Consider the following 26554-nt stretch of genomic DNA (forward strand, 5'->3'; position numbering starts at 1 on the left):
GTAGGCTTTTGATGACCTCTTCTATTTCATTGCTTGAAATTGATTTATTTAAGTTGTATATGTCCTCCTCGTTCAGTTTAGGTAAAACTACCCCATTCACAATAGCATCGAAAAAAATAAAGTACTTGGGAATCAATCTCACAAAAGAGGTGAAAGACCTCTACAATGAGAACTACAGAACACTAAAGAAAGAAATTAAAGAAAACCTTAGAAGATGGAAAGATCTCCCATGTTCTTGGATAGGAAGAATTAAGATTGTAAAATGGCCATACTACCAAAAGTGCTATACAGATTCAGTACAATTCCAATTAAAATCTCAATGATGTACCTTACAGAGATAGAGCAAGCAATTATGAAATTCATCTGGAAGAATAAGAAACCCAGAATAGCTAAAGCAATCCTCAGTAGAAAGAACGAAGCAGGGGGTATCGCAATACCAGATCTTCAACTCTATTACAAAGCAATAGTAACAAAAACGGCATGGTATTGGTACCAAAATAGACAGGTAGATCAGTGGTACAGAAAAGAGGACATAGACACAAACCCAAATAAATACAATTTTCTCATACTAGACAAAGGGGCCAAAAATATGCAATGGAGAAAAGATAGCCTCTTCAACAAATGGTGCTGGGAAAACTGGAAATCCATATGCAACAGAATGAAACTAAATCCCTATCTCTCAACCTGCACAAAACTCAACTCAAAATGGATCAAGGACCTCGGAATCAGACCAGAGACCCTGCATCTTATAGAAGAAAAAGTAGGTCCAAACCTTCAACTTTTTGGCTTAGGATCAGACTTCCTTAACAGGACTCCCATAGCACAAGAAATAAAAGCTAGAATCAACCACTGGGATAGATTCAAACTAAAAAGCTTTCTCTCAGCAAAGGAAACTATCAGTAATGTGAAGAGAGAGCCTACAGAGTGGGAGAATATCTTTGCCACTTCAGATAGAGCAGTAATTTCCAGAATCTATAAAGAACTCAAAAAACTCTACACCAAGAATACAAATAATCCAATCAACAAATGGGCTAAGGAAATGAACAGACACTTCACAGAAGAAGATCTACAAGCAATCAACAGATATATGAAAAAATATTCAACATCTCTAGTAATAAGAGAAATGCAAATCAAAACTACCCTAAGATTTCATCTCACCCCAATTAGAATGGCAATTATCAAGAACACAAGCAACAATAGGTGTTGGCGAGGATGTGGGGAAAAAGGTACACTCATACATTGCTGGTGGGGTTGCAAATTAGTGCAGCCACTCTGGAAAGCAGTATGGAGATTCCTCAGAAAGCTTGGAATGGAACCACCATTTGACCCAGCTATCCCACTCCTTGGCCTATACCCAAAGGACTTAAAATCAGCACACTACAGAGATACAGCCACATCAATGTTCATAGCTGCTCAATTCACTATAGCCAGATTGTGGAACCAACCTGGATGCCCTTCAGTTGATGAATGGATAAAGAAACTGTGGCTTATATATACAATGGAATATTACTCCACCATGAAGAATGATCAAATTATGGCATTTGCAGGCAAATGGATGAAATTGGAGGATATCATGCTAAGTGAGATAAGCTAATCTCAAAAAACTAAAGGATGAATGATCTCACTGATAAGCGGATGAGGACATATAAGGGGGGCTATGAGGGGTTAGGGTTAGGGTTAGGGATAAGGAGGGTGATAAGAATGGAGGAAGGAAGGACTGTATAGAGGGAAAAGAGGGGTAGGAGGGGTTCAGGGGAAGAGAAAAAAATAACAGAATGAATCAAACAATATTGCCCCATGTAAATTTATGTTTTTTAATTAAAATAAATAAAAAAATAATAGTCTGAATAGATTAGATGGAAAATTCCAGAAATAAACAATTCTTAAGTTTTAAATACTGTGCCATTCTGAATAAGCTTGATAAAAGTCTCACAAATCACTCCTTTGTTCACTGTATCCATGCTATATATTGTACGCACCTATTAGTCATTTAATAGTTATCTCAGTTATCAGATAGACATCCTAGTATGTGTTCAAGCAATGCTTATTTACTTAATAATATTCCCAGTATAAGAGTAGTGATGCTAGCAATTTGAATATGCCAAAGAGAAGTACCAAAAAGCCACAGAATGCTGAAAGTACAAGAAGATATTTTGAGAGAGAGAGAAACCCTATTTACATAACTTTCATTACAGTATATAGTTCTGTCTTGTTAATCTCTTACTTTGCCTAGTTTATAAACTAAACTTTATTGTAGCTATGTGTGTTTAAGAAAAAACATAATATATTTAGTTTTCAGTACTGTACACAGTTTCAGGCATCACTGGGGGAAAGGGAATCTTCTATCTCACAAGGATAAGGGGGTACTACTGTCTAAAGCATTAACCAACCTGTTATTTTTAATGATAGTAACATTTTCATTAAGGAGAACAGAGTTTAGAAGGGAAATTTTGCTGCTCACATCTAACTAGTGAACACATCACATGTTCAACATAGTTAGGATATAGAATTCTCTGCATTGTTTTCTCTATAAGCCAAAGGAGCAATATGAAATAGATATGCATGCTTGACTTGGAGAAAATTTTCTCTGACTTACTTATAAGGACAGTCTGAAAATCATAGAAATCTAAAGTTATTAAATAAATCAGCATTCCACTCCTAGGCATATGCCTATAAGTATTGATAACATGTCTGCTCAAAAACCTATACCTTTTGGCATAATAACGTAACTACTTAACCAGCAAACCAGGTGAAAATTATTTGAAGGATAGCATATAAATTCTCTGGAAATGGTACTAAAAGTACTGAGTATGCAGCCAGTAGAGAAACATTTATTTAAGGAAAGAACTAAAAGTTGATAAGAATAGCCAAAATCCAATAGTCAAAATCCCTAGTATTGAAGCAAAACCACTCCCTCTTGTTCCTTCCAAGCTCAGCAAGGCAGTAACTCTATTCTTTTTTTTTTTTTTTAATTTATTCAGTATGTTTTATTTTTTTTTGTTTTGTTTTGTTTTATTTTACTTTTTGTTATCCATCTCAAACTTTCCTATTAGTTGTTCCTTGTACCTTTTTCTATATAGTGATATGAATAAATAATATCCTAAATAATTTTTAATAACTATGAGCACATTCTTCATTGATAGGTCATTTACTCATATTGTTGTGTCCTTTTTTTTTCCTTCTTTCATAATATGTTTTTGGTTTTTTTGTTATTATTTTTTGTTTAGCTTATAATTTTTTTTACAGACTGCATTTTGATTCATTGTACACAAATGGGGTACATCATTTCATTTCTATGGTAGTAACTCTATTCTAAGACTAGTAATTCAAGAATATATGGCTTCCTTTCCTCCCGGCTCCCAGTAAGAGGGCTATCATCCTTAGGAGAGAGAGGACATAAATATTTCTTATCTTGCTGCACCTACCTAATGCCAAAGTTGTTTTCTAGGTAAATATGCCTAGAGGTAGGGACTCTATTCCTCTGCTCCGCCTCCATTAGTGGGACAGAGGCTATAAATGAGTCCAGCAGCACTGAAAGACCTAATCACCCTTGGGGGAAGGTGTTTGATAAACCAAGTCAAGAGGCCTTAGGTCGGGGCTGGGGAGATAGCTCAGTTGGTAGAGTGCTTGCCTTGCAAGCACAAGGCCTGGGGTTCGATCCCCAGCACCACACACAAAAAAAAGGCATTAGGCCTACTGCCCCTTATTTCATGAATTCTCAGCTCCTAAAGTGAATGTATTACACATAAAGTAGTAGACACCATTGTCCTCACACCCAACACCAAAGACATACCTCTGAGATTTTGTCTAGGTTAAAGTAAGGAACAAACAAGCCATAGAACAGAGTTCTGAATTTCTCCCAAAATAATTGACTCCATTTGCAACAGAATATGGAAAATCCATAGTGAGTACTGTCAGAAACAATGAAAATGGTGTTGAGAAATAGTAGGGAAATTGGTAATTTTCATCTGAGATATACATTAATCTGTAGGCCAGCCAGGTTGAGTGAATCAGTAGAAGAGCCAACAAAAGCCCTTGGGTCAGAATAAATCTCAGACACTGACCTCATAAAGTATCCTTTCAGAGGATCCTGAATTTGATTGGATCAGTCTGTAAAGCAATTTATGTCCCAGGGCATTATTTAAAACAATAGAGCAATTGGCCAGAAATTAATTAGTGGAGCCTTGGGTAGCTGGATGTGATCAAGGAAAGGGACAGTTAAAGAGAACCCTGCCAAAACCATTATCTTCCCATCCACAATTACACCACTTGGGGGACAGCATCAGCAGCTTGATGGTTCAGTTACAGAACTGGAGGAGGAAAAAAGAAAAAAAACAAATCCAATTCTCTCCAAAAAATTGTGAGACATGTGAAGAAATTATGATATATATACTGAGGGAAATAAAGCCAGCAACAGAAATTTCTAGTGAAAGGATCAAATATTGGATGTAATAAGAGTTCTTATAAATATATTCACATAGCTAAAAGAAAACATGATAAATAAAGGAAATTATACTGACAATGTCACATCAAATATATGAGTAAAGAGAAATTATAAGAAAAGAACTAAATGTGAACTCTGGAGATAAGACATAGCTGCTGAACTGACAAATTTACCAATGGAACTCTGTGGTGGATTGAAATTGGCAGTAGAAAGAATTAGCAAACTTGATGATAGATGGATATAGATTAAACAGTTTAAGAAGAAAGAAGACTGAAAAACATGAACAGAGTTTTTGAGAAATGTAGGATACCATTAAGTTCACCAGCATACATATAATAGGTGAACCAAGAGAAGAAAGAAAGGAATGGAAAAAATATTTGAAAAAATAATGGATAAAGATTTCCAAATTTTATTAATGGACACTAACCTATATACATTCAAGAAGTTCATCTAACTCCAGATAGGGGAAATACAAAAAGATCCACAAACATATTATAGTAAAGATGCTGAAAATCAAACCAAGGAGAAAAATTGAAATCAGGAAAGGAAAAATGAATTTTCAAAACAAGTCCAGTAAGATTAACAGGTGAAATCATACAAACAGCAACCAAGAAAACTGGAGTATGACAATAACAAGTTCTATATGAATGTCTAACTAAGTCAAAATAAATCATAAACCTTAATATTAAAGCTAAAATTATACTCTTGGAAGAAAGCACAGGATAAGGGTAAATTTTTCTCACCTTGGATTTGATGACAGAATCTTAGCGCTAACAACAAAGTATAACTGCAAAAGAAAAAAGAGATAAATTGGAATTAATCAAAATTAAAAACTGTTTTGTTTCAAAGAATAGCAAGAAGAAAGTGAAATGACAACATGGGATTGTGAGAATTATTTTCAGATTATATCTGATAAGGAACTTGTAGAATATATAAAGTACTCTTAAACTCAATAATAAAAAGACAACTGAATTTAAAAATGAGATGGACAATGACTATGAATAGATATTTTTCTGATAGAGAAAGAAATATAATAAAAACATTTCTGCATCGAAATCAAAACATTGATGCTTAGAGCAATATTATACACTATAATAAAAGGTAGAATGTCCATCAGCCAATGGATAAATTTTTTCTATATCCATACAACAGAGAATTAGTTCACCCACAAATGGAAATGAAGAACTGATGATACATACTCTAACTTAGATGAACCTTGTAACATGATTCTAAGAGAAAGAAGGAAGGCATTTAAAACAAAGAAACAACAACATCAACAACAACAACAAAAATTTATTATATGCAGCTCCCAGAATGGCTAATTCTATATAAAGAGACAGAAAGAAAATTAGTGGTTGTTTAAGGGGAATCAGGTGATAGCTCAAGGTTATAGAATTTCTTTTTGAGATAATGAAAATATTCTAAAATTGACTTTAGTGATGGTTCAGAACTGTGAAAATGCTTAAAACCTTTGAATTATATACTTTTAAATAGGTGAATTTGGAGACTGAGGATGCAGCTTGGTGATCGTGTATGATATGATCTAGATTGGAGGTGTCCTCCAAAAGCGCATTGTGAGACAGTACAAGAAAGTTTAGAGGTAAAAGAATTGGGTTATGAGACTTTCAATGTAATCAGTGCATTAATCCCCTTAAAGGGGTTAACTGGGTGGTAACAATAGGCAGATAGTGTGTGGCTAGTGGAGGTAGGTCTTTGAGGGGTGTGCCTTTGCAGTATATTTTGTTCTTGGTCAGAAGAGCTCTTTCTCTCTGCTTCCTAATTGTCCTGTCCTGAGCCTCTTTCCTCCATCACACTCTTCTGCCATGATGTTCTGCCTCACCTCAGGCCCCCAGCGATGGAGTTGGCCATCTGAGAACTGAAATCTTTGAAACTATGAAACCCTAATAAACTTTTCCTCCTCTGAAATTGATCTTATCAGGTCTTTTGGTCACAGTGGTGAAAAAAGTGACTAAAATATGTAGCATTTTCAAGACCCTGGGTTCGATCCCTAGGAAGGGGGGGGGAGTATGTATACGCGCGCGCGCGCACACACACACACACACACACACACACACACAGATTAAATGGGTGAATTGTATAGTATGTGAATTACATGACAGTAAAATTGTTGACTTGAAAAAGAAACAAGAGGAGTTTCAAGATAGCGGCCTAGAGGGTGGCTGCATTTCATGTTGCTCCAGGACTCAGGATTCAGAAGAGGGACCAACTCAAAGCAGCCCGGTGAGTCTCTCCCATTGGGGAGGCGTCCCGGATGGGGCGGTAGTCCCGGAACGCAGGGAACTTTGTGAAGTAGAGCTGCCAGCGAGACGCCCCTCCCCCCGCTGGAGCAGTGAACTCGGACAACTGGGAGCGTCGTAAAGGAGGCCGCTCAACACAGCGCTGGGACTCGGAGCAACCACTGGGGCTCCGGAGGCTGCCTAGGGGAGGAGCGGCGAGGAGAGCTGTGTGGACTCAGGACACTGGGGCCTGCCCTGAGGAGGAGGAGGAGGAGGAGGAGGAGGAGGAGGAGGAGGAGGAGCGCGGCCGCTTGGATTCAGAGTGGCTATACCAGAGCTACAGGTGGTTGCCAGAGGAGGGGCTGCGTGGCGAGCTGTTTAGACTCAGACCACTTCTAAACACCGGGGCGTGCCCAGAGGAGGAGGAGGAGGAGGAGGAGGAGGAGCGCGGCGGGGCGTTTGGACTCGCAGTGACTGCATTAGAGCTCCAGGCGGCTGCTCAGAGGAGGAGGCGATTGGTGAGTTGTTTGGACTTAAAGCGACCGCTCCTGAACACAGGGGGGCTGCCTGGAGGAGAAGTGCGGTGGGTCGCTTGGTCTTGAGTGGCCGCACCAGAGCTCCAGGTGGTTGCCCAGAGGACGCGTGCAGCGGGTCACGTGGATTCAGAGCCACTCAGAGTGACCGCTCCTGAACACCCGGGGGGTTACCTGGAGGAGGAGGAGGAACAGGGAGGGTCATTTCGACTCGGAGTGATTGATTGCCCCGGGCTACGGGTGGTCGGTGGGAGGAGGAGGCACGCAGTGAGTTGCTTGGACTCCTAGTGACCTCACCGGAATACTGGGCGGCTGTTGGAGGAAGAGGCGTGTGACAGGTCTCTGGGACTCAGAGCGATTGTACGGGGCCCCAGGTGGCTGCTCAGAGGAGGGGCCGCATAGCCAGGCGATTAGGTGCAGAGCAGGGTCCCAGGATCTAGGAGGCTTCTGGGTGGAAGAGCCGCACAGAGACAGGCTTAGGGCGGAGCGAAGGTTCCAGGTCTGCGGGCAGATTCTCTGAGGAGGGGCAGCCTAAGGAGATTCATCTGCGAAGGGTGAGGCTCCCAGGCCCAGGAGGTAGGTCCGGACCCCTGGGAACTTTGCAGAGGAAGGCAGCCCAGCCCAGGCGGTAGCTGTAAATTGAGGGGAACCTCTAGGAGGGAACTGACCAGCGAGACCTCCCCACCAGGTGAGTCTTCCCTGCCGGGTGAGGTTTCCCCACAAGGACAGTAAAACCAGAGACACAGGCCCAAACAGGCCTTGCCTCAGCCCGCAGCCTAGTTCCCCTTTGGATGACCATTGGTCAACAAGTGGAGGCACCTCTGCCCACTAGCAGGGAATATACCCCACCTGAAGGCCACCACTCCTAGAGAGGCAGATTCCTTGTGGAGCACAGCATTATCAACTTCCTCCAAGACTTCAGCCTACTGAAGGCTAAGAGGGAATATATATAGAAATCTTCAGGGACATTGTAAGTCAATAAAGGAAATCTGCAATATCTCAGCGGTCCACTGATACCTGAACAATATGAGAAAACAAGGAAAGAAAATACTGCAAACAAATCTAGATGTTACATCAATAAAACCCAATGACATCATGGCAGAAGAAATGACAGAAAAGGAGTTCAGATTGTACATAATTAAAATGATCAGGGAAGCAAATGATGAGATGAAAGAGCAAATGCACGCATTGAATGATCACACCAATCGACAGTTAAAAGAGCAAATACAGGAAGCAAAAGATCATTTCAATAAAGAGTTAGAAATATTGAACAAAAACCAAACAGAAATCCTTGACATGAAGGAAACAATAAACCAAATTAAGAACTCCATAGAAAGCATATCCAGTAGGATAGAACACCTGGAAGACAGAACCTCAGACATTGAAGACAAAATATTTAACCTTGAAAACAAAGTTGAACAAACAGAGAAGATGGTAAGAAATCATGAACAGAATCTACAAGAACTATGGGATATCATGAAAAGGCCAAATTTAAGAATTATTGGGATTGAGGAAGGCCTAGAGAAACAAGCCAAAGGAATGAACAATTTATTCAATGAAATAATATCAGAAAATTTCCCAAATCTGAAGAATGAAATGGAAAATCAAGTTCAAGAGGCTTATAGGACTCCAAATACACAAAATTACAACAGACCCACACCAAGGCACATTATAATGAAAATGCCTAACATACAAAATAAAGACAGAATTTTAAAGGCTGTGAGAGAAAAGAACCAAATTACATTCAGGGGGAAACCAATACGGATATCAGCAGATTTTTCAATCCAGACCCTAAAAGCTAGAAGAGCCTGGAACAACATTTTTCAAGCCCTGAAAGAAAATGGATGCCAACCAAGAATCTCATACCCAGCAAAACGTACCTTCAAATTTGACGATGAAATAAAATCCTTCCATGATAAACAAAAGCTAAAAGAATTTACAAAAAGAAAGCCAGCATTACAGAACATTCTCAGCAAAATATTCCATGAGGAAGAGATGAAAAACAAAGAAGCAAATCAGCAAAGGGAGGAATTATCCTAAAGGAATTGTCAAATAAAGGAGGAGCCAAGTTGTGTCAAACAAATAAATAAATAAAATTTAAAAAATGAACCAAATGACTGGGAAACCAAATCATATCTCAGTAATAACCCTGAATGTTAATGGCCTGAATTCATCAATCAAAAGACATAGACTGGCAGATTGGATTAAAAAGAAAGATCCAACAATATGTTGCCTGCAAGAGACTCACCGCATAGAAAGAGATACCCATAGACTAAAGGTGAAAGGATGGGGAAAAACATACCATGCACATGGACTCAGAAAAAAGCTGGAGTATCCATCCTCATTTCAGATAATGTGGACTTCAAGCCAAAGTTAGTCAGAAGGGATAAAGAAGGTCATTTCATACTGCTTAAGGGAAGCATAAATCAGCAAGATATAACAATCATAAACATCTATGCCCCAAACAGTGGCTCATCCATGTATGTCAAACAAATCCTTCTCAATTTCAGAAACCAAATAGACCACAACACAATAATACTAGGTGATTTTAACACGCCGCTCTCACCACTGGACAGATCTTCCAGTCAAAAATTGAACAAAGAAACCATAGATCTCAATAACACAATCAATAATTTAGACTTAACGGACATTTATAGAATATACCATCCAACCAAGAGTGAATACACTTTCTTCTCAGCAGCACATGGATCCTTCTCTAAAATAGACCATATATTATGCCACAAAGCTAATGTTAGCAAGTACAAGAAGATAGAGATACTACCATGTATTCTATCAGATCATAATGGATTGAAGTTAGAAATAAATGAAAGAGTAAAACACAGAAACTATTCCAACATCTGGAGATTAAATAATATGCTATTATATGATGAATGGATAACAGAAGATATTAGGAAGGAAATTAACAAATTCTTAGAGGTAAATGAGAACAAAGAAACATCATATCAAAATCTTTGGGACACTATGAAAGCAGTACTTAGAGGGAAATTTATTTCATGGAGCGCATTTAATAAAAGAAGTAAAACTCAAAAAATAAACGACCTAACACTACAGCTCAAAGCCCTAGAAAAAGAACAGACCAGCACCAAAAGTAGTAGAAGACAGGAAATAGTTAAACTCAGAGCTGAAATCAATGAAATTGAAACAAAAGAAACAATACAAAAAATTGACAAAATAAATAGTTGGTTCTTCAAAAAAATAAACAAAATTGATAAACCTTTAGCCACACTAACAAAGAGAAGACGAGAGAAAACCCAAATCACTAAAATTCGGAATGAACAATGAAATATCACAATAGACAGGATTGAAATACAAAACATAATTAGAAGCTATGTTGAAAATCTATACTCCAACAAAACAGAAAACCTCAAAGACATCAATAGGTTTCTAGAGACATATGAATTGACTAAATTGAACGAGGAGGACATACACAATTTAAATAGATCAATTTCAAGTACTGAAATAGAAGAAGTCATCAAAAGCCTACCAACAAAGAAAAGTCCGGGACCAGATGGGTTCTCAGCCGAGTTCTACAAAACCTTTAAAGAAGAGCTCATTCCAATACTTCTCAAGGTATTCCATAAAATAGAAGAGGAGGGAACCCTCCCAAACTCATTCTATGAAGCCAATATCACCCTGATACCTAAACCAGACAGAGACTCATCAAGGAAAGAAAATTTCAGACCAATATCCTTAATGAACATCGATGCAAAAATTCTCAACAAAATTTTAGCAAATCTCATACAAAAACATATTAAAAAGATAGTGTACCATGATCAAATGGGTTTCATCCCAGGGATGCAAGGTTGGTTCAACATCAGGAAATCAATAAATGTCATTCACCATATCAGTAGACTTAAAGTCAAGTATCACATGAGTATTTCAATAGATGCAGAAAAAGCATTTGATAAAATACAGCACCCCTTCATGCTCAAAACACTAGAAAAAATAGGGATAGTGGGAACATTCCTTAACATTGTAAAGGCCATTTATGCTAAGCCCATGGCTAATATCATTCTAAATGGTGAAAAACTGAAAGCATTCCCCCTAAAAACTGGAACAAGGCAGGGATGCCCTCTTTCACCACTTCTATTCAACATCGTTCTTGAGACTCTAGCCAGAGCAATTAGACAAACCAAAGAAATTAAAGGGATACGAATTGGAAAAGAAGAACTCAAACTATCCCTGTTCGCTGATGACATGATTATATATTTAGAGGAACCTGGAAATTCCACCAGAAAACTCTTAGAACTCATAAGTGAATTCAGTAAAGTAGCAGGTTACAAGATCAATGCTTATAAATCCAATGAATTTTTATACATAAGTGATGAATCTTCAGAAAGAGAAATTAGGAAAACTACCCCATTCACAATAGCTTCAAAAAAAATAAAATACTTGGGAATCAATCTCACAAAAGAGGTGAAAGACCTCTACAATGAGAACTATACAACACTAAAGAAAGAAATTAAAGAACACCTTAGAAGATGGAAAGATCTTCCATGTTCTTGAATAGGAAGAATTAATATTGTCAAAATGGCCATACTACCTAAAGGGCTATACAGATTCAATGCAATTCCAATTAAAATCCCAATGACGTACCTTACAGAAATAGAGCAAGCAATTATGAAATTCATCTGGAAGAATAAGAAACCCAGAATAGCTAAAGCAATCCTTAGCAGGAAGAGTGAAACAGGGGGTATTGCAATACCAGATCTTCAACTCTACTACAAAACAATAGTAACAAAAACAGCATGGTATTGGTACCAAAATAGAAAGGTAGATCAATGGTACAGAATAGAGGACACGGACACAAACCCAAATAAATACAATTTTCTCATACTAGACAAAGGGGCCAAAAATATGCAATGGAGAAAAGATAGCCTCTTCAACAAATGGTGCTGGGAAAACTGGAAATCCATATGCAACAGAATGAAACTAAACCCATATCTCTCACCATGCATGAAACTAAACTCAAAATGGATTAAGGACCTCGGAATCAGACCAGAGACCCTGCATCTTATAGAAGAAAAAGTAGGTCCAGATCTTCAACATGTCGGCTTAGGACCAGACTTCCTTAACAGGACTCCCATAGCACAAGAAATAAAAGCAAGAATCTATAACTGGGATAGATTCAAACTAAAAAGCTTTCTCTCAGCAAAGGAAACTATCAGCAATGCCAAGAAAGAGCCTACAGAGTGGGAGAATATCTTTGCCAATCATACTTCAGATAGAGCACTAATCTCCAGAATCTCTAAAGAACTCAAAAAACTCTACTCCAAGAATTCAAATAATCCAGTCGACAAATGGGCTAAGGAAATGAATAGACACTTCACAGAAGAAGATCTACAAGCAATCAACAAACATATGGAAAAATGCTCAACATCTCTAGTAATAAGAGAAATGCAAATGAAAACCACCCTAAGATTCCATCTCACCCCAATTAGAATGGCGATTATCAAGAATACGAGCAACAACAGGTGTTGGCGAGGATGTGGGGAGAAAGGAACACTCATACATTGCTGGTGGGACTGCAAATTAGTGCAGCCACTCTGGAAAGCAGTATGGAGATTCCTTAGAAAACTTGGAATGGACCCTCCATTTGACCCAGCTATCCCACTCCTTGGCCTATACCCAAAGGACTTAAAATCAGCATACTACAGAGATACAGCCACATCAATGTTCATAGCTGCTCAATTCACAATAGCCAGACTGTGGAACCAACCTAGATGCCCTTCAATTGATGAGTGGATAAAGAAGCTGTGGTATATATATACAATGGAATATTACTCAGCCATAAAGAATGATAAAATTATGGCATTTTTAGGCAAATGGATGAAATTGGAGAATATCATGCTAAGTGAGATAAGCCAATCTCAAAAAGCCAAAGGAAGAATGATATCGCTAATAAGTGGATGATGACACATAATGGGGGGGAGGGAAGGGTTAGTGTTAGGGTTAGAGTTAGGGTTAGGGAGCGGGGCAAGTATGGAGGAAGGAAGCACTGTATAGAGGGAAAAGAGGGGTGGGAGGGGTGGGAGGAAGGGAAAAAATAACAGAATGAATCAAACAACATTACTCTATGTAAATTTATGATTACACAAATGGTATGCCTTTATGCCATGTACAGAGAAACAACGTGTATCCCATTTGTTTACAATAAAATAAAAAAAAATAATAAAAGTAAAAATAAAAAAGAAACAAGATTACTCATTAAATAAAAATAAAATGGTTGCTCAGGTGCATGCCTGTAGTCCCCAGGTATTGGGAGGCTAAGGTAGGAAGATCACTTGAACCAGGCGTTTGAGTCCAACCTGAGTCACTTTGGGTGACCCTGTCTCAAAGTAGGAAATGAAAAGACTAAGAAAGTAGCCCAGAGATAGAGAGCCCTGGGTTCAATCCCCAGTACCACCAAACAAACAAACAGAAAAACCTCCTTAGTTCAATTTAAGAAATAAAGATGTCAAATTTTGTTTAAAGAATCTTTGACATGAGGGTTAATAACATCATCATCCATAATAACCAGGAAATGGGAGGGGGCATCCCAAATGCCTGTCAATGAATGAATAGTTAAGCAATTAAGCATTATATGGTAAATCCATGCAATGGAATATTCAGTCATAAAAATAAATGAAGTACTGATACATGCTACAACATAGATGATTCTTAAAACATTATGCTAAGAAAAGACAGTCACAGAAAAGGACATGAGATTTTCCATTCTAACATGAAGCAGATTAGTGTTGCCAGGTACTAGAGGACAGAGAAAATAGGGAATGAAAACTAATAAAATAGGTATGATTTTTGTCAGGGATGATGAAAATGTTCCAAAATTTGATGGTGATGACTTTACAACTTGGAATATACTAAAAACATTTAATCGTATACTTTAAAGGGTAAGTTATTAAGCATATGTAAATTCTATTTCAGTAAAATAGTTATTTTAAAAAAATAATACTCCAGAGTGCTATTTCTTCATGTTTTGGTAATTATTCTGGTTGTAGGATTGCACTATTGCATTTAATATGAGAACTGATAAAATATTTGTTTCCCAATGACAAGTATGCTATATGTTCTTTATCCACTATCTTCATACCATGAAAAACTTTATCTACTATTTAGTATTAAGTTCATATTCATCACATTTTGTATTCCTGTTATAATTCGTCACAGTTTTTGAAATTTTTCTTATTCTTAGAAAAAACACTGGATTTAATATATATATTTAATATGCCTAAAACATGGAAAAAATTTAGTAGCATTCAGAACATGTTGGGTTTTCTGTGTTCTTTCTTGATGTATGTGTTAGTTAGCTTTCCATTACCATAGCAAAGTAACTGAGATTATCGACTTTAAAAGAGGAAATGTTTATTTTGGCCCACAGTTTTGGAGGTTTCTGTCCATGATTGGTTGGCTCTGTTGCCTTTGAGCCTGTGGGGAGGCAGTGCTTCATAGGATGAGAGCACATGTCAGAGGAAACTGCCTACCTCGCAGCAGTGGAAGAAAAGAGAGGAAAAGGAAGGAGCTGTGGTTCCAATATCCCCTTCAAGGATGCACCTACAAATGACCCAAGTTCTTCCATTGTGCCCCATCTCTTAAAGTGTTCTACCATCAACCAGTAGTGCCACAGATGGGGCTAGGGGCAAACCTTGAACACATGAGCCTTTGGGAGGACATTTAAGATCTAAACTATAAGATCTAAAGTATAGGAATACTTTTGTACTCTTGTATACAAGCACACAATTTTAAAGGATTCTTTTAAGTATTTAAAGAATACAAATGTTCATTTTAGACTTTGTTATCTTTTGAAATGAAGATAGCATCAAAAATAGTTTTTAAGAGTTTGGCAGGGCTGGCAATATAGCTCAGTTGGTAGAGTGCCTGCCTCGCATGCACAAGGCCCTGGGTTCAATCCCCAGCACCACCAAAAAAAAAAAAAAAAGAGTTTGGCTAATTTTAAGTGAAGATACATTGTAGGTAGTATCTGATTTGCTATTTATGTATTTGTGAGGGAATGGGAGGAATATGCTTATAAATTAAAAATCAATCTGCCTATCATCAGTCAGCTGATTTTAAGGGCTTTCTTTTGTCAGTGTGTAACAAGTGTGTACAGGCTTAGAATGGTATGATATTTTTGAATATGGGCACCTTTCTAAGAGAAGAACATATCTTCATGTGTTATTTTCAATTTTAAGAGTCAAACATAGACTTTTAGACATTTTCAGTGTACTTTAGAACAAAACAAAATTCATAACTGTTTCATTTTGAAAATTAGCAAAAAATATGCAGATACTTCAAGAAAACACATATTTTTCTAAATTAAGAGTGTTCAAAAATAAGGATCCAGATGGTCAATTCAGACACAATGTGTAATGCTATAATTTTTCCTCCTAGTTAAAAGGCTGGCCACCGAGAACCTGCAGTACGTGGTAAAAGCCTGCCAAGTGGGGTCAGAGGGAGAACCTGCCGCCCAGCTGACTTCTGTGTTTAGGTAACTGGAAAATATGCCAACTGGCGAGGGGACTATTGCCAGCCATTTGACAGCCAACATGTTTTTTAAATAACTAATTATCCAAAACATAATGTGTTACTACTTGTTTATAGTATTTCAATTATTGTATTTTTGGCAGTAGTTTTGTTACATTGCGTTGTTTTATTGAAAAATAAAAGTGCCAGGGAAACAGATAAGGGAGCTGACTTGAAATGACTTGTGAATTTCATGAAAAATTTGTGCACATATTTGGGAAGAAAAGGTGAGAAACAGTAGTCATGATGGCAGGTGCACAGGGCTCCAGAGCTTGCTTAAGCATGTTACTCAGGGTACAGTGTAAAAGGACATGTCCTTGGTTTTCTGGTTTGCCTTAGATCCTGTAGTTTCAGAAGGCTCTCTTATGTTTAATTTGTGAGGTATGGACTTCATAGAGGTAGGTCTGTTGTTCACAAAGAATAACAGTGCCACTTGAGAATTCCTTTTTTCCTCTTTCCTACTTTGCCCCCTTTAGAGTCTAATGCTTTCAGTGAGGACAGTATTTTTTTTAGTATTTCTTTATCAAGGTTTGTAAGTTTACCCTCATTATACATATGTCTACCTTACTACCACAATAATAAATAATTTAGGGTTCATTTTCTTTGTTCTATGTTGGATCTTTGATGACTCAGTTTTTTTCTCATCACATTATTGGTGCATAGCTACTCCGGTTTATTTAAATTATGATTCATTTGTGGATTTTTGAAGATTGTGGAATCTAAGGAAGGGAGAAGAGGATTTTATATGATCAAAGACTGAATGTTTGTTATCTATAATGTATTATGTTAAATGGTTTTTATTTTGCCAAAGTGGAGGTATGAACATTTTAGGGTTAAAATATATTTTTATTCATAAAAGCTTCGGTGGGTATCAAGCCTCTAATTCAATTTTTAAAAAATAAAGGTCTATTTTAATATCTTGCTTTCCTTGTCAGCCTGTTGTTTATCTAGAAATACAAAGTACTAAAAACTAAGATATCTGACCTTCTTCCCTTTCTTGGTGTCTTCCACACTCTTCCTTGTTTCCCTTCATTTTGATGTGGAGAGGATAATGTAGAGTCCCTAGAATTAGATTTTTTCCCTTAATTCACCCTCCTGGAATTCCAGCTCTTTTTTATTCCCCAGTGCCTTCACTGGTCTCAGCTGACACAGGAATAGGACATTTCTGTTCTCATTTTAAAGTGCCACCAGTAGTCTTCATATTACATATAGGTTTTTATGGTAATTTTACATGAAGTGATCACTTTTGTGCTTAGGCTATGGCTGATTGCAGTGTAGGTACAAAGACTCAGTCCAGAATCTTGAGTAATATGTTTTCCTTTCAGGCAGTTTATCCAGGATTATGGTATAAGATACAGTCATCAAGTTTACAGCATTTTAGAGACAGTAGCAACACTGAAGCAGCATGTTGTCATCTCCTTGATTTCTACCCTCACTCAATCTCTGAAGGATTCAGAATTGAAATGGGGCCTTGGCAAAAATATTGAACAAAGGTATGTTTGATCATTTAATTGCATTCTTTTGGGCAGTGTTTATAAAATCTGTATTTCATTTTATCAAAATGGCTATTTTCTCATTCCCAAAAATTTGGGGTTTGTTCTTTTTGAGTTGAAAATATTTTGATACTGGGATTATTATCAGTTTTTTAAAGTATGATTAGAAAATGTCATGGTTTATCAACAAACTTAGTATAATTTACACATCCATTCCCATGTTCTTTCTTTCAAAGACCACATTAGAAAGCTGTGTATTTCAGTAGAGCTACTATTGCTCAAAATACTGGTGTTTCTCATTGAGAAGTGGATGGCAGAGCCTCAGGTGTCGTGTCATATAAAATACATAGTGGCAAATCATAAGCCTTTGAGGGATGCTAGATTTATTGAGTCAACTTTATCATGTATATTCACATAATAAAGGTAAGTGACCCAATTAGATAAAACAGATTTTGGTAAAAAAATAGATAAGACTTTTAAAAAATTTCTTATAGGCTTATAACCCAACCAAATATGCTGGACTCTTTAGAGGACTATAATGCTGTAAGAATAAGTTTATATTTCCTGAAGAGATTATTTTAGATCAGTCAGTACTCACACTAGGATTCTTATGTCCTACAGTTTGTTACAGAATCGAATATTTTTAATTGTGTGCCTATGTATCTATACACACGTACAATCTAATAAACATGCATGTTCCAGGTTTTAGTTGAGAAATCATAATTGTATAATGTCATATGGAAGATCATGCTTAGATACATTGATTATAGCTTCAGCAAACTAATGGAATGCATCCTTCAGTACAATAAATGAAAATTTTTAAAAGAAAAGTCAGGGACCACTCTTACATAGTTTTTTTGTGCCAGGGTGGAACATCTCTTTTCTTCTCTTAAACAGTAATGTGGGTAGGCTCTTAGTTTTTCAGAGAGAAAAGATTAGGTCACTTCAAATCGTAGCTTTAAAGAAATGATGCTCACTGTCATGTCATAAAACAAGCTCATGCAAATGAAAAAGCTGTAGAGACTACATGAAGCATCCTAACATAGTGCATTGTTGGAACAAGTGTTCTGCTATTGTACTACTTTGCAGGCAGGGCCACAAGAGGATTGGCTTTAACAATTCTGAATAGCAAGATATTTAGTCTAATGAAATAACTGCCAGGCACAATAAATCTAAAACACATCCCAGATACAGAGAAGTACTAGAGAATCTAATAAGAGAAACAATATTTTATTTTCAAACTTTGTTATTTCTAAGAAGATAAAGAAGAAAGTAGGGCATACACTGAAAGTGTTGTATTGGTCTATTTAATGGTTATAAAGCTTCTGTTTTCATTTTTAGTTTACAACAAAAGTCTTCCCATTCTAAGTATACCATTGCTGTGGTAAGCTATTCCATGACCATATTTCATTATCTAGAAGCATTATGTCATCTCAGATGGTTAGTAAACTTTGATGTGTCATTTTTAATCCACATTTGATATATATATGTACATAAATCATACTTTAAAAAACTGAATTAATCCAGACATCTAGGTTTACTCACAAAATATACAAAACACTGTGTTTTTGAAGTGTTTTACTGACTGCTAGATGAATGGATGGATACATAGACAATTAGACCCACAGACAGGTTTAATTTTATAAATATTCAAGTGGAAAATGATGAAAAAGATAATAAATAAATTTTCTTTCTTTTTTTTTTCTTAAACAGGGAAGCCTATAGAAAACTTTTATCTCACCTAGGCCAGATGGGACAAGATGAGATGCAGAGACTGGAAAATGACAAGACATGTGATGTTTTGTGATTAGCCCTATTTATTTTTTATCACCATCTAAAGCCACTTACTAATCCAACTCCTCTTTTAATTAATTATATAATGATCTGTTAAAAATAATTTCTATAATTTTTTCCTTTATACCTTATATAAGTATAAAATATCTAAATAAGGAAATAAAGATTAATTAGTAACTATAATAGGAGCCTTGGAGCTTTGTAAAACTATAAACTATTTTGAAGAAATTTTAGTTGAATTAAATTAAAGAAGCTTTTTCTAACTGGGAATGTTTTCTGTGTGTATTACATGGATTTGTCCTGGTCCGTCCATGGACTTTTTACTATAATGTGACCACCTGTCTTGTGACTGATATGTTGTTGTTGCTGGGTTGTTTTTTTTTTGGGGGGGGGGGGCAACTTCTATTTTAATACGCTACTTTTTCAAATTACCTGACTGACCTGTTCTGGTTTTTTGGTGGTTGTGTTTCGTTTTTGTTTTTGTTGTGGGGGTGTTTAAAAGATGCATATTTGTTTTCCTTTATTATACTATGTGTGAGGTAAGTTAATAAACAAGACCCTTACAAAGTACACTTAACTCTCTTAGGATTCAGACTAAATCTGACTTAAGCATTACACAGATAATATCTAAAAAGATTTAAACTTATTACAAAAGTATGTAGGCTTGGAGTTGTCATTTAAAGACATCCGGTGGAAAAAACAGAGTGTTTAAGAAAAAAGAATAAATAATAATATTCTGGAAACTTCTTAAAGATTACTTATAACAAAAGTCTGAGAGATTAGCAGATCTCTCTCCTTGCTCTTATAATTTGACTCTTGTAAATTTCAAGAACCCATTTAGTTTCCTTTCATAGCTATTTTTTCTTCACTTTTTACTCTCTCATCCAGAATGTGTTTTACCATTTGGTCTTGACCTTAACTCCCTTTTGTGGTAAGCATTACTAGGTAGAGTTTCCATCTAGTGTTAGGAACCCACATTGGTCTCTAACCCAGCTCTGTGTTGTGACCTTGCACAGGTTCCTTACCCTTTCTCAGCCCAGTTCTTTCAGGGATAAAAAAAAATCATGCTAAAAATTCACAGTCCTGTTATGGGAATCAAAGACACGATATATGTGAAAATGTTTCCTCTCTTCTGTTTGGAGGTGTACAGACATGATTACTACATTAAAAGTAAAGAATATCTTTCAATTCTCTAATGACATAGCCCACTTTTTTTCAATGTTTCCTTACAAGTTATGCTTTAATTTTGAAATTATTTATCTCTTTCTTAGAATTGTAGTCTTTATTATGGTTATACTATTCCTTCAAGAAAACATTTCAACCCTTTTCTGGCTCAGAATGCATTTTAAAATGAAATAGAGGCTAAGGATGCGACTCAGTGGTAGAGCACTTATCTAGCATGTGTGAGACCCTGGGTTCCATCCCCCAAATGGTGAAATGGTGAAAATAGATATAAATAAACACATATATAAATAAATAAGTAGGGTGAACAAGCAAACACGTAATCAGTATTCTCTAGTTACAATTCTCTCCTAATTTTTATTTTCATGACATACAAATGGTCTGTTTCTCCCCAAAGTCAACTGTCACAGCTTCAACAAATGGAAATAAAAGCTTCTTTAAGCCTGCTTAATAGACTTCATAGCCATAAATTTCTCATTATGATAGTGACTTATTAAACTAATAATGTATGCTTTGCAAATTCCAGCAGTTAAAGTAATTTTAACTCTTCAAGGCAATACTTTTTCAAGAGCAGTGTATAATTATTATTTTTTTATTTTCATTTTTTTTTGGTTCCCCCAAGGGCAATTGTTAAAGGTATCTTTTAGAATCTAGAATATAAAACTTTTAAGGAATAGGAAAAACTGCTATGGGCATATATCTATAGATGCTAAGAACAATTAAAGTTTGTAATTAAAAATCAGGAACAACAGAAGACTATAACAACACATACACATTTTATGCTTATGTGTAAGTAAAATTTTAAAGAAGCTGTTTTCTTAATTGAGGAAAAAAACAATTTATGACAGTTCCTTTTGTTTAAAATCTCCCGACTCTTTATTATTAAAATTTTTCTTTCTTCCACTTCCAGATTTCACCTTAAGCCCGCTTTCTTAATATTCATTTTCCCTGAAGTACCCTGTCATTTCTGAGGCTGCTTTTTTCACCACTGTGATGTAAACCACTCTCTTTCAGTCAGATATGAGCGTGTATGTTCATTTCTCATGTTCTTTGGCATCTCTGTGATGCTTTTTCCATATCTTCCCCTCCATTTCTCAGTAGTGATGTCCTTTCCTGCTTGAGAGTACCTGAAGTCTTATTTCCTGTTCCCTTCCTCTGTTTTGCCCCAGCATCCTTTTAGTAGTGGACTGATAACACTAGCTCATGTCTTTATCTCAGATCTATTTCTAGTGCTACTTTCTCTCTAAATCTCTCTGGATCTTCCTGAAATCTTAAGGCAGCATGTAAAGTGGCCCGTGTCACTTTCTATTCCATACCAGCTCCTGCTTTCATTTTCTACACAAGGAATATCTTATCTTCCCAAGTTACTTAGTCTTGAAACTTCAGAGGCATCTTAGACTCCTCATTGCTCCCAACTTTCTGATGTACCCATATAGGCTCTTGGGCATTTTTCTTTTCTTTTTGCAATTCTTTGCATCTGTACTTTTTTTTCCCTATCAATCACTATAATCTCTTCATCTCCTTTCCTCTACAGTTTATCCTATACATTGTTCTGATATTGGTGTTCCTAAAATACTACTTTCTTGTTCAGTTGTCTGATGCAGGACCCCCAGTAACTTCCCATTGTTTATAAACTGATGTTCAGACCCCTCAATCTCAAGGTTTTCTGCCATTTGACTGAATCTTTTCTTTTTTCTTTTTTTCCCTAGACTTAACTTGTTCTAAACAAGAGACTTAGCTGCTTTCTCTGAATGTCATGTTAATTCTAGTCCTGGTCTCATTCAGTTTGCCTGCTGGGAATACCATCCTTTATATAAAAAATTAAAATGAAATACATTTCATTTATGCAAAAACTCAGGACATTTAAACATGAAGAAAAAATATACATTTCAGATTTGTGAGCATTCTAGTCAAATAATATCTATAAAATACCAAATGGGGTGTAAAAGATGATTGAAGGGCAATAGACTTATGAAAAGACTTTTATTAGACATTAAGAGTTGCTTATGATTTAAATTTCAATTTAATTAACATTTAATTAGAAGGTTTCCATGGGGGAGGAAAAAAAAAAAAACATGAAGGTTTGTCTCTGCAAAAATCATTCAGTGTTGAGTTCATTTGCATTAGAAGAATTTCATAGTTTAAAACTTGTATGTCTTTACCTATATTTTCTTCTCAAGTATACAGTCATGTGCTTCGTAACATGTCAGTCAGTGTTGGGCCACATGTACCAAAGTGATCCTATAAGATTATAAGGGAGCTAAAAATGTCCTGTGGCCTAGTGACAGAGCCACTGTGTCATCACAGCACAACACTTGACTTCCTTGTTTGTCGTGACGCTGGTGTAAACCAACCTACATTACTGTCACTCATAAAAGTAAAACACATACAGTTATGTACAGGACATAATACTTGATAATGATAAATGACAGGTGCTGATCTGTTATTTACTATACTATACTTTTTAATCATTATTTTAGAATATACTTATAAAAAGAAGTTTCCTATAAAACAGGGTGCCGTATTACACTGGCAGCAGCCTTGTACATATCTTGTTTGCCACATCTCTTGACTGAATCAGGAGGCCACATCCATAACTGATTTATACCATCTAGGTTTATGTCGGTACTCTGATGTTTGCCTAATGAGGCATATCTCAGAATGTATCCCTGTTATATGATCTATGACTGTATTTGACTTTTTCCACATCAATGTCTGTTTAAGAAATTATTTGTTGCTCTTAGACTGTGAATTTTATTACCCATTGTTCTTCCATGCTTTCTTACAAGTTTTCAAAGCTTTATTCGTAAAAAATTACATGGGCCTGTTTCCATGTACTTACAAAATCTTTTCCAGATTTTGTATTTGAGAATCCCTTTTGGAAATCTGCTGTCCCTAAATCCTACATACTATCATAGTGCTCATATTTCAAAGATCAAAGGTAAAATATAGAAACCTGACCAAAAGTTGAATTGTCTATATTAAGCCACCAATTTTTGATAGATTTTTACAAAAACCTACATCCTCCTAAAACTGATCTCTTGCCTTGTTAGGTAAGAGTGTAGTATACCAATATAATAACATGCTTTATTTGGTTAGAACAGTTGGTTTGGGAAGCTAGCAAAATAACATATTCTTTCACATATTTAATTAGAGTTGTATTTTCACTCTGTGATAACCTGTATGGTAAGTTACCAAAAGCAGATTGTAATTGACCAATTTCTACTTACTAAAATGTTTGGTGTGCTGATATTTATCCAGTTTATTGCATTTGTGAATTGTGCTTTTAGAAAGAAAATGGACATTCTTATTTTATATGCAGAGTTATAAGCTATTTGTGCCTATAATAAAGATTTAAAGTTATGTGTTTGTATAAAATCTATATATTTAACTTAAATTTTCCCATGATTATTCAACTTCCTTCCTTTTTATAACAGATTCACTGTTCAAAAACCAAAATAAAAATGAGTCATGTTACTAGAGATATAATTTGTTGCTTTTATACTCTGTGGTAAAACAGTAAAAATGTTTCAGCTATTGCAGAGACTGAAGTGGGTACAATAAACATGTACATAAGGTGTGAGGAAAATATGGAAGAAAGGTATGAAAAGTACCCTCATCATAACTTAAAGGGCATTTTGTGAATGTTATTCCTTTTTAACTTTTACATTATTTTAGAGAGTTATGTCTTTGCTCACTTTTCCTTGAACAGTGAGAATATTCTGCTAAGATCTGTGTGGTATTACTTTTCGTTTCCTTTTTTAAACTAAAATCTCTAGGTGTTGTTTAAATGATTGGAAGCCTTATGGTTTTCTGTAGAAATTAAAATGCAATGTAATTGCCTTTAATTTTGAAGACTCATAATGGAAGATAAATTAGGATACTTAAATAGAAAATACTATATTTGAACAGTTTAATGGAATTTGGCTTATATGACCAAACATGGTTTTATAGAATTTTTTTCTAATTAATAATTTTGAGTAAAAGGGTCTAGTTCCAAGCAATCTGGGTTTTTTCTCTTTAGGAAAGAAATAGTCTACTTTTGATGCTACTGTTTGGCTGTAGCTGTAAAAGATGCATTAAACTCTCTGCAAAACTTTTTAAAATTGACTTCAATACTGGATTATATTAGTAAATAATACATTATAAAGATCACCAAGGAGAGCTTGATAATATATGCTGATTTGTTTTATTTGAGCAGTTAGAAATCTGTTCAGAAATAATCAAGGGTAGTCTAAGGCTACATTTCCATTATCACTCAGACAAGTTTATTTTTAGGCCATTTCACTTTCACTCCCTGGATGTAGAATCTCGGACTACAAGTAGATTTTAATGGGTTCATAAGGTTAAACTGCTGGAGGAAAAATTTGTGTTTTAAGGAGAAAATTTAGTAAACTTGAAATACTTCTTGTGTAGATCCTTGTTGAAAGATTTCCTAAATCCTAGAGTCCATTTCCTGACTTGGTAAAACAATTTAAAATTTTAATTTGGGGTGTTTAAAATTACCTTTTAAAATTTTACCTTTTTTCCTTATCTCCACCTCTCTTTTAATTTTTGAACAACCAGAAATCATGTGTATTTTTTAAAATACTGTTTTAGGTACTTTATTACAGTGTATAAAGTCAGCAGATTCTGTATTTAAGATAAATAGATATTTCTCATTCACTTTGATTACTAAATATGGTTACATGAATAAAATGACATTTTCCTATAAGTGAGGGATTGCTGAATGATTAAAGTGCTGATGGAAAAAGGTCAGAGTAAAGGCTTCCTTTTAATATAGATGACCTTAAATCCTGGAGAGATTAGGAAAAAAAACTCACACTTGTTGAATTTATGTTCAAATGTGATTATTGTTTTATTTTTTTTGTCATAGACAAAGCAAACCCAAAAACCTAGCCTAAAAATGAATTCTTATGCATTATTAAAAGTGGGCATAATAAAATATGTATCAGTGGTGGTGAAGAATCCCACAAGCCTTCAAGATTGACATAACCTTTAACAAAGTGGAAAACTTTTATTAGAACTGCCAATTCTAGGTTCAAATTTATGTCAAAGCACTTTATGTTACCATAATTAGTACAACTAATTTTTTTTTAGCTTTAAAATGACATTTTTCACTAAGTGATTTAAAATGAGACTTTTAAGAGAGTTATTATTTGAGCAAGGATTTTATAAATGTAGATATCTTTGGTATTGGTAAATGCTCTTTTTCCTAGTTAGAAAAGGTGTATGTCTCTTTCACATGCTTTTCAGAATCATTTATTCCATAGCATGTTTTCCAAATTCTACCTAGTAATTTCTAAACTTAAAAATAATCTGGTTTAAATGCCTTATAATTTAAGTAACATTTTTTTCTTAGGGGAAGTACTTCAGATTATTTGCCTAATCCTCAAAACATTCTTTTGAATTAATATGGAAATCAGTAACGATCCTTCTTAAAAGGTAGGAAGACTGCAATACTGTAAAGTTCTAGCTCAAGGTCAGAGTAACCAAGGCAAAAATTTGGGATATTCCAACTGCTGTTCCAGTGTACTTCTATTATTTGTATTGCCCTGAATAAAATATGGCACTTAAAAATTTATGATGTCATAATGCTGAATCTCTACTGAGCAGGGCAGCATAATGTTAAACTTTAAAAGAATTATAAGCCCATGTTTGAGTAGTAAAGGGAGTAAGTGTGGAGGATTTTAATATCATTGATGCTGTTGTGTGAAATTAATTGCCTTACCAACAGTGTCGTGTTGTCCTAGACAGTACTGATTAGAAAAAGTATTACAAAGAATGCTTTAAAGACCCACGGAACAGTAACGTACCATTAAGTTGACACTAAGCTACACCACAGTAAAGGTCAATACATATTGTATTGTATATTGACATAAACTTAGAAGAGTGACAGGAGTTTTCAATAATGTATTTTAGAAAATTGTTCATTTTTTGCTGATATTGATGTGAATATAAGATCTGTAAAACAAGACAAGGAAGCATTAAGCTCTGAGGCTTTTCATGCCCAGTATCCCAAAGTCACCCTTTGTTTTTCTGCCTGGTCATGATGGTTATTAACAGAGCATTGGCTTTCAGATGGTGCCAATCCTGTGATGAGGCACTTGAAGAGTTTGAAGGTTAGGGCATGTGAAATATGGGGCTGGAAGGAAGCATGCTGCTATTCCATTGGAAGCAAATGGGAGTGTAGGCCCATAGAACACTTCTTCTTTGCCTTCTCTACTTACATCCAATACCTACAAAACAAGAAGAGATTGATGATTATTCAAAGCTGTGTACTCAAAGAAGCCTGAACCTAAACTTGGTCATGCCATCATCACCATACCT

General features: G+C 35.7%; 2 protein-coding genes across 3 annotated transcripts in view; one reads left to right on the plus strand and one right to left on the minus strand.

Moving 5' to 3' along the window:
- MMS22L (MMS22 like, DNA repair protein) overlaps nt 1–24717 on the plus strand; it is a 137681-nt gene extending 112964 nt beyond the window's left edge. For both annotated transcript variants that reach the window (XM_079147122.1, XM_079147123.1), the window contains 3 exons: nt 15624–15720; nt 17081–17248; nt 18962–24717. In XM_079147122.1, the coding sequence (XP_079003248.1) occupies nt 15624–15720; nt 17081–17248; nt 18962–19055 (359 nt within the window). In that variant the 3' untranslated portion in view covers nt 19056–24717. The remainder of the gene's footprint in view (nt 1–15623; nt 15721–17080; nt 17249–18961) is intronic.
- Nucleotides 24718–24725: 8 nt separating this feature from the next.
- The window catches only part of KLHL32 (kelch like family member 32), a 186638-nt gene continuing 184809 nt past the window's right edge, over nt 24726–26554 (minus strand). The window contains exon 11 of the mRNA XM_079147137.1: nt 24726–26463. Coding sequence (XP_079003263.1) covers nt 26302–26463 — 162 coding nt within the window. The 3' untranslated portion in view covers nt 24726–26301. The remainder of the gene's footprint in view (nt 26464–26554) is intronic.

This window comes from Sciurus vulgaris (assembly GCF_902686455.1).
Source record: "Sciurus vulgaris genome assembly, chromosome: 7".
Lineage (NCBI taxonomy): Eukaryota > Metazoa > Chordata > Mammalia > Rodentia > Sciuridae > Sciurus > Sciurus vulgaris.